At 51.9% G+C, this 8904-nt stretch overlaps 1 protein-coding gene and 1 pseudogene across 2 annotated transcripts in view; one reads left to right on the top strand and one right to left on the bottom strand.

The window, feature by feature from the left end:
- Nucleotides 1-3121: 3121 nt before the first annotated feature.
- Nucleotides 3122-7546, bottom strand: LOC147625473 (phototropin-2 pseudogene; annotated as a pseudogene). The gene has a single exon (XR_015269001.1). The product of XR_015269001.1 is annotated as a phototropin-2 pseudogene (transcript).
- A 475-nt stretch (nt 7547-8021) lies between these two features.
- The window catches only part of LOC147625474 (F-box/kelch-repeat protein At5g15710-like), a 1321-nt gene continuing 438 nt past the window's right edge, over nt 8022-8904 (top strand). The window contains exon 1 of the mRNA XM_086818821.1: nt 8022-8904. This exon is cut by the window's right edge and continues 438 nt beyond it. Coding sequence (XP_086674947.1) covers nt 8022-8904 — 883 coding nt within the window.

Here is an 8904-nt window from a genome sequence, read left to right on the forward strand (position 1 = left end):
GGAGGCCAGTGGAAGACGTATGCATCGAAAAGAGACTAACAGCTACCCAAAAATTCCTTCTGCGAAATTGTGTTACGAGACTAAAGTATTCATGGCCTTCGTCTCCACTTGTATCGACAGAATGTAACTTGAAGTACTGGAGTCTATGAGGCAAAAGTCTAAAGAAGGGGAAGCTTAAAACACAGGTCATGAGCATAAGCTGGATCAATAAACTCATTGACAAATGGGAGAAATTTGGTTTGAGGATTAATGAGGGCACAAGTAGAAGAATGGTCAGCAGGGTGTGGAGTGCAACCCCATCTGCTAGATGGAACTCACGTTATGGAGAGTTATGTATCAGAAGCTGATAACAAAGAGTGTGCTTGGAAGAGTCTTTAGAGCACATGATCTTTGTGTACTATGCAGGGTCAGGATAGAAACTTCATTCCATGTTTTATGGGATTGCCCAAAGTGCAAGAGGTTTGGAAGGCACTGACAGGCATTTTCAAGAAATTTAGAATCCAAGAAAGAATCTCTTGGAGACAGGCTTTGCTTGGTCTCAAAGGTAAGATGAACCCGACTCTTAAGCACATTTGGGACTCTCTTAGAGCTAGACTCATCTTAGTAGTGTGGGAGGCTAGAAACCTAGTCATCTTTCATGGAGCTCTCTGGAACCAAGTTAATCCTACGACCAAGATTCTAGGATATGTCAAAGAAGCTTGCCAATTGGAGCTAGTTTCTAAGGACACTGAGAAAAAGGCAAGTGATGAGTATTATGAAGTGTATTGAGCTGTGTGATCATGGGTAGGCCCCATGATACTGTAACTTTATTTTATTAATATAATATAATACATTTTGCATTAAAGGTAGGAAAAGAGAATATCACATGGGAATACAAGTTGTTATTCCTAGGGAGGAATTTGAACCTTTTTTTCATACGTTGTAAAATGGACAATCATTCCAAGATAGGAATCTGTAGCTCTCTTTCATAGGTTGTAAAATTCACACTTTCATATGTTGTAAAGTTGACATTCTCATGTTTAAAAAAATTGCTTTCTTATGTGGGAAATTGTTTTCCATAAAATAGGAAAAATTTAAGATCTAACATTTGTACCTTAACTAGTTAAATTTTTAAGAGGACCTACCTTTTTTTAAAATTGAAAAAGAAAAAGAAATTCAAATAAGCATATATAAAAAGTATCATTATCAAAAAAAAATCACTTAAAAATATTAGATGATTTTTTAATAAAAAAAGAATAAATCAATTATAAAAAATTAAATCATGTGTGTGTGTGTGCGTGTGTGTGAGAGAGAGAGAGAGAGAGAGAGATTTGATCATTAGCTTTGACTAAAGGAAAAATATATATTTATGTTTGTGTATGTGTACATGTATGTGTGTGTGTGTGTGTGTGTTTGAGAGAGAGAGAGAGAGAGAGAGAGAGATTTGATAATTAGCTTTGGGTAAAGGAAAGATATATCTTTCCTTTAACCAAAGCTAATGATCAAATCCTTTACACATACATACACCATACACACACACACACACACACATATCTTTTCTTTACCCAAAGCTAATGATCAAATCATATAAATATTTATATATTTAATCATTAGCTTTGGGTAAAGGAAATATATAAATATAAAATCTTTTCTTAGAATTAGAATTGTGGGATACTAAGACAATATAAGAAGATTGAGAAAAATAAACTATTGTGAGAAGAAAATATTGCAATAAGAAAAGACAACATGCTTTGAATCTATTTGGTGAAAACACCAATATTTCCATCGTCACTTTTCCATTAACTCTCATTAACTTGAAATGATGAGTTTCTAAGGACACTCAAAACACCCAAACACTAAGGTCTTTTTCATTAACTCTCATTATTTTGAAATGATGAGTTTCCTAAGGAAACTCAAAACACCCAAACACTAAGGCCTTTGCCTTTGTGAGGCCAAAAAAATTATACATCCATACTTGGAAAAACTTCCACCTTCACATTCTTACCTTAGAAAATAAATTATCCATACATAGGAAAACTTCCACCTTCAAATTCTTACCTTAGAAAATAAGTTTTCCTACATTTTAAAGTTGTTTCTAAAAGTCACTTTCTCCCTTGAGCAAAAATTCCTCTCCAAGAAAAAGAATACAATACATGGTAAATATATATTTTCACTCTTGCCAAAAGCTCTTTCCTAACATGTATATATTTCCACACCATAGTTTCCTTATGTGAGAAAGTGTATAAAAGCTCTGGTGAAATTGCACTTACCTTAACATGCGTCAATGTGGATTTATCCGAATTTCAAAGTTCTACAATCAATTGTTTTTGTGGTATGAGGATTCTTTTATGCTGCAAAAAAAAAAAAAAAAGTTGGCATTGGTGGTGGTGTAGATTGTGAGTTACAATTTTTACAAGTATCTCATTTAACCCTCCTAATGCCACCATCTCATTTAACCTCCTATTTAATTACGTGGCTTTAATTAAATAGGAGGATTATTCTCTCTCCTCTCCTCCCCTCTCCCACTTCTCTCTCCTCTCTCCTCCCCTCTCTCTTCTCTCTCTCCGTCCAAAATTTCTATCTTCTCTCTCCTTGAGACCTACATCGTCTCTCTCCTCTCTCCTCTCTCACACAACCTTTCTCTCTCCTCCCTATCCCCTATCCATCCCCCCAACACAGTTCCCTCGTCCGACCTTTCTGTCCCATCTCGCTCGCCCACACACCAAGGCACAGGAGCACTCAGACTAGGCTGAGAGAGAGACAGAGAAAGAGAGGGAGAGTAATTAGGATCCTCCTCACTCTAGCAAAGAAAGAGAGGTCGTAAGGAGAGAGAGAGAGAGAGGGCACCTGTGTCGAGAGAGAGAGAATCTCGTGGACAGAGAGAGAGAGAGAGAGGAAAAGAGCGAAGTGTTAGAGAGAGAGCCACGCAAACACATACAAAGCAGAGAGAGAGAGAGGGAGAGAGAAGGGGGGAAAGGGCGGTGCCTCATAAAACGGAAATGAGAGAGAGAGAGAGAGAGAGAGAGAGAGGACCTAATAAAAAATTCGAAACCCTTAAATTTAGCCTTCAAATTAAAAAAAAACTCTCTTTATTAATAAACTTTATAAATGAAAACAAAACCCTTAAGTATTAGCCTTCAAATTTTTTTTTAAAAAAAATCTCCTTTATTAATAAACTACCCTATTTACAAGCAACGGCACCCAAAAAGAGCTTTTCACTATAGAAAAGAGAAATGAGCTTCTAAAGGCTCCGAGATCAGAACTCGTCGAAACTGGGGGCAAGGTTGTGCAGATTATTTGGTGGGTTCCTCCATCGGATGAGAGGCCACTCGATGCCTTGGAAGAAGGGGTGCTTCTTGACATCGCTTGCCCCCCGCAAAGCGCCCAGCCTTCTGGCAGGATCCCGTTGAAGCAGGCCCGCTATCAGCTGCCTGCCCGCCAGGCTCACAGGGATGCTGGTTGGGAAGGTGAGCTCCTCGTTGAGCACGTTGATGAAGGTTTTGTGCCTGTTACGGCCGCAGAAAGGGGTGCGGCCGTAGAGCATCTCGTAGAGCAGGATTCCCAACGCCCACCAGTCCACGGCGCTGCTGTGAGGGTGCCCGGAAATGATCTCGGGAGCAATGTACTCCTCAGTGCCCACAAACGAGTTGGAGGAGACATTCGGCTCTGCGCAGAAGATGACCCGTACTCGCCTCTTTTTAATGCGCCTGCGGCCGCTGCGGCCGCTCGTGATGAGCTGCGGGCGGCAGGAGGTGAGGAAGGAGAGGTCGAAGTCGGTGAGTAAAATGTGCCCGTTCTTCTGCAGCAGCACGTTCTCGGGCTTGAGATCCCGGTAGATGACGCCCATGCAGTGGAGGTACTCGAGGGCCACCACCACCTCGGCGGCGTAGAAGCGGGCACCTTCCTCGCTCAGCGTCTTGTTGGGCTGCTTGTCCTGCAGCAGAAAGAGATCGCCTCGGGGGCAGAAATCCATGATGAGGCAGACGTGGGTCTTGGTCTGGAAGGAGGCGTAGAGGGTGGGCAGGAATGGGTGATCCATCATGCCTAGAATCTCCCTCTCCGCTCTGGCGCGGTGCACCTTGTTGCGCTGCAGCATCATGGACTTGTCCATGGCCTTGAGGGCGAACACCTGCCCAGTTCCCCGGAGCTCCACCAGGTGCACGCTCCCGGTGTCGCCCGATCCCAGCGGCTTGATGGGCCGGAAATGCTTGAGCCCCAGCCTCTCCCCTCGCCGGAGCCGCCGTTGCACTCGCCGGATGGCGTACCAGCAGGGGCTGTTGATCTTGCTGTGCGGGAGGGGGGTGACCGCCTTGGAGTGCCGCTCCCACAGATGGTCCGGGGTGACGTTGGCGTCGGGAAGCTCCCTGGCAGCCAAATCCACGTTCTGGGCAGTGGCCCGCATCACCCTGGCTTTCTCCTGCTCCACCCTGTCCGGCATGTCCGTCTCCTGCTGCACTCCGATGAAGTACTGGAGGTTGCCCTTCTTGTCCCTCATGGCCTGCAGGTGGAAGAGGTTCCAGAACGGCCTGCCGCCCCTCGTGTAGTTGAGCAGCTGCACTGTGACGTCGCGCCCCTCCTTGACTGCATCTCGGATGAGCTGCACCGCCTTGCGATCCGTGTCCCGGCCCTGGAGGAAGCGGCAATTCTCGCCGAGCACCTCCTCTCTGCTGTACTCCGTCAGCTCCAGGAACTGGTCTGATGCGAAGATGATGGGGTTGTCGGGCAACCTGGGATCTGTGATCACGAAGCTATGCCCGATTCGCTCCAGCGTGGTGGCCAGATCGATGCCCCTCCTGGTGCGCTCCCGATCGTCCGAGGTCCCGGGCCGGCCGACTGAAGCGTCATCCACCATGATGAGCTCTGGCTCCGGGAACTGATCTTCCTCCGAATCCTTCTCCTGCATCCCCAGCAGGGACAGGAAGGTGGAGGACCGGTGCCGCCTTCTACCTCCGCCCTCCCTGGATAAGGCGGCAGTCTGGGGCACATCGGAGGCAGAGTAGGGTCGCGCAGCAGCAGCCCGTCCCGGGGATAAGGGCTCGATGGTCTGCCCAGTGAGCGAGACTCGCATGGCGTAGCTCGGCCTGGGTGGCTGCACCTTGTCTGGCTTGGTCAGAGCAGCCACTAGCTGCGCAACCAAGGCGGAAACCTTGTCCTGGTGCCGGACGTCGTACTTGATGAGGGACTGCGGCAGTCCGTTGGGCCGCAGCCTGTTTGCTCTGGATCCCTCCGTGTACTTGCTCACCTCCAGCTGCACCCCGATGAGTTTCACAATGGTGCCACTGTCGTCCTTGATGGGAGCTATAGTGAGCAGGTTCCAAAAGTTGCTGCCATCTTTCCTGTAATTGAGCAGCCTGCCGCAGAAGGTGCCTGTGCCTTGTGGCACCAGAGCTTCCCGGATGCTTGCAACATCTTCTGGATTGGTGTCAGGCCCTTGCAAGAACCTGCAGTTGCCTCCAATCACCTCCCTGGAGGTGTAGCCGGTAAGGTTGAAGAACCCTGTGCTGGCGAAGATGATGGGCAAGTCCGGCTTGAGAGCATCCACAACAACGAAGCTGGTCTGCTGGAACACACTGATGGCATCCCAGTCGAAGGGAACTCCCCCAACTCCGCCACTGGCCCCGCCATCTCCAGTACCTCGAATCGCCTCCATCCACTCCTGCGCTAGATTGGCAGGCAGCGACATCTTCTCCCACCCTCCTCCTGCTCCTCCTGCCGCTGCACTGGTCGCCCTCTCCAGCTTCTTCGAATTGTCTGCACCGCCCATCTCCTCGCTCTCCTTCAACGACAGCTTCTTGGACAAAGGAACCAGGCTATCCACATCCTCCCCGTCAGCTCCGGCAGCAGCAGCAGCACAGAACTCCTCCAGGTTCTCCCTCAGAATGAGCTGAAGCGAGCGGATAGCATCCACCTCCACCTCCTCCCACGGCAAGCTCCTCCTCTTCACAATCTCCAAAAACGCCTTGAACGACGACCTGGGCAGCAGCCGGCTATCATCATCCCTGGCCTGAGGGTCGTGCTCAGCTCCTCCCCAGAACACCTCTTTCGCAGTATGCGACCTGAACCAAAACAGGAAGTCGGAATTGGGCGTGATCCTAGCGGCCGCCATGCCACACACCGCATCACCCAACGCGGCAGCACCAGGATACCCCGCCTCTGCCAGACGGTCGGTACAAGTCACTCCACTGCTGGCAATCTCCTCCGAGGAACCCAGTATCCATTCCGCCAGGTCCTGAACCTGGAACTCAGAGGGCGTAGTCCCCAGAGGCCACAACTTCCCCCCGTAGTACAAAGCGGCGCCATCGCACTTCACCAAATCCATGATGCTGGGCGACCTGGACACAATCCCAATGGGCGCGCCCCGGATCCTCCTCAACATGTCACACAGCAGCGTCTGCGTCGTAAGAATGTGGTGCTCCCTCAGCTGCGCAGCAAACTCCAGCTCCATGTTGAGCTGCACCCCGAACGCCTCCATCAGCTTCAGGCACGCGCATCTCAGGGGGTACGACACCTTCCTGGGAGACGTGTGGTGGCACACCACCAGCCCCCACAGCTTCCTGCTTCCGCTCAAGCTGCTATCGTCATCGTAGTCATCGATCACAACCGCCATGGTCAGCGACGCCACAGAGCCCATGTTGCACATGTACTGCGCGTGGCATCCATGCGGTGCCCGCAGAGTGGACCCCGCCAGGCTGATGGGCTGGGCCAGCTCCTTGGCCTGCACCACCCGCACCGGCGGGAGAGTGCAGTCCCCGATCATCCGCACCCCGTTCTTCATGAACATCATCCGGGACGCCTGTGGCACATCCGTGGAGGGGTAGTGCAAGCCCAGGTAAGGCTCCTGCTCCGGGCGCCGCATCTCCGCCACCACCTCCCCGTGCTCATCCTCGTGGAACTTGTAGGCCATCACCCGATCGTAGCCCGTCATCTCCTGCACCTCTTCCACCACCGCCTGGCACAGCTGCCCAATGTCCCCTTCCGGCAACAACTGGATCCGCGCAATAGATTTCACAGCCATCTCTGCGCTCAACTTCTTCTCCACAAGAACACCCGGTCCACCCTCAATCGGCTCCAAGTCCATCACCAGCCCCGCCACATCCTCGATCCTGTGCAACACCGCGTAGAACCGCTTCCCGGACCCGCCACAGCTCTGCACCACAACCGGGTTCACCCTGCTCAGATCCTCCTCCTTGGCCGCCAGCTCCAGCGCCGCCGTGCTCGCCGACGTGAACAGCATCCGCAGGTCCGTGCTCAGCCCTACCGCCATCTCCAGCATCTCTGGCGCATTCTCGCTCAACGCCAGGATGCTGTTCCCTGCCACCGCCAACATGCACCCGAAGGCCTGCGTCAGGCCCCCACGCTGCATTCGCTGCAAGTATGCCGTGATGGCCTCCTGAGCCACCTCATTGCGGCTGCTGGCTGATGGCTGCTCCGACTTGGAGTAGTCGGACACCCCGGAGCCGCCATCCCCAGCGCCACCTTCCGAGCCCGACCCCTCGAACGCCGCATGAAGCCTGGCATCCGCACTCGTCTGTGCCACCCGCACGCTGTGCTTAGTCTTGGCGGACATTGCTGATCAACTCCTATGCCTTCCTCTTCCTCTTCGTCTTATTCTTGAATCCGCCTTGCAAGTTGCAACCTGCTCTTTAAAGAGATCCAAGATGCTGTTCACCGCGCAATGTGCGCTGTTCATGCTGTTCGAGCGGCGGGGCCGAGAGTCACTAGTCGGAGCTCGTGGATACACTGCGAGCTTCACATGCTTCCTTATCTTTTTTTTTGGAAACTCTTTTTTTCCAGCCCGGCCATTGGCCCTGTCTCCTGCACCACGTGCTTCCTTATCTCTTTGCTATGATCTTTGCATGTGCCGCATGTACGTGCGCGCGTAATCCCAGTGGCTGAAAGTTTCTTTTTTTTTAAAAGGTTGAAAGTTTGACCCCATCCGATCTCATGATTCATGAAAGTGCGCGACTGCCACAGTGAGGGCTTGTGTTTCCACAATGTGAACTTGTAGGTTATAGAACATCTGAGAGCTCGCGCTTGCAGCCATGGCGATGGCGGGGAGGGAGTTCCTGTACCTCTTCATGGAGGACGAGGTTGGAGGTGCGCAGCAGGCGAGCAGCGAGGCGCGGGCGGAGATGGACGGGGAGGTGTGGAGCCGGCTGCCGGAGGATGTGCTGCGCATGATGCTGGTTAGAGTGCCGATCTTGAGCCACCGGCGGTTCATGTGCGTGTGCAGGAGATGGCGATCGATGCTTTCAGAGCCTGCCTTCGCGAGGGAGTGTGACTCTGCTGCCGCGGCAGGCACTGCAAAGGCTTGCTTGTGTTGCTTTGGGGGGGCGGAGCTGGCGGGGCAGCAGCTGCTGCGGCTGCCGCATGCGTGTCTGCGGCCACGGAAGATCGATCCGTCGTGTCTGCCGGGAGGTGGCTCCTTCCCGCTGGATCTCTGGGCGTCAGACAAGGGACTGCTGTGCTTCAGCAAGCGGAAGCAAGGCTACGGGGAGACGTACCTCTACGTGTGCAATCCGGTGATGCAAATGTGGAAGGCGTTACCGGTGCTGCGGTTTGAGGAGTTCGAGGTGCTGCACCGGGCTTTTATCCGGGTGGCGGAGGATCAGAGCAGGGAGTGGGAGTACGAGGTGGTTTTGCTGGCCAAAACCTTGACCGGCAAGTGCCGTGTCTTCATCTACAGCAGCAGCTCGTTGGGGTGGAAGCGGATGGACTGGGAGGTTGAGGCGCCGTCCCCGAACCGGGAGCCTGTGCTGTGCAAGGGAGTGATTCATGCGTGGAGGAGCTCGCCGGGGTTGGAGAAAATTGAGGACTCCAGTTTCTGCATCAGGAGCGGGATCGAGGTGGACAATATGCCGCACCCTCCCTCGGCGCCGTTTCGGAAGCTGGTGGAGGTGGAGGGATGTCTGTTTGTGGCCTCCT

The sequence above is a fragment of the Cibotium barometz genome, chromosome 24 (genome assembly GCF_041138505.1).
Source record: "Cibotium barometz isolate CiBa-2024 chromosome 24, ASM4113850v1, whole genome shotgun sequence".
In the NCBI taxonomy this organism is placed as follows: domain Eukaryota; kingdom Viridiplantae; phylum Streptophyta; class Polypodiopsida; order Cyatheales; family Cibotiaceae; genus Cibotium; species Cibotium barometz.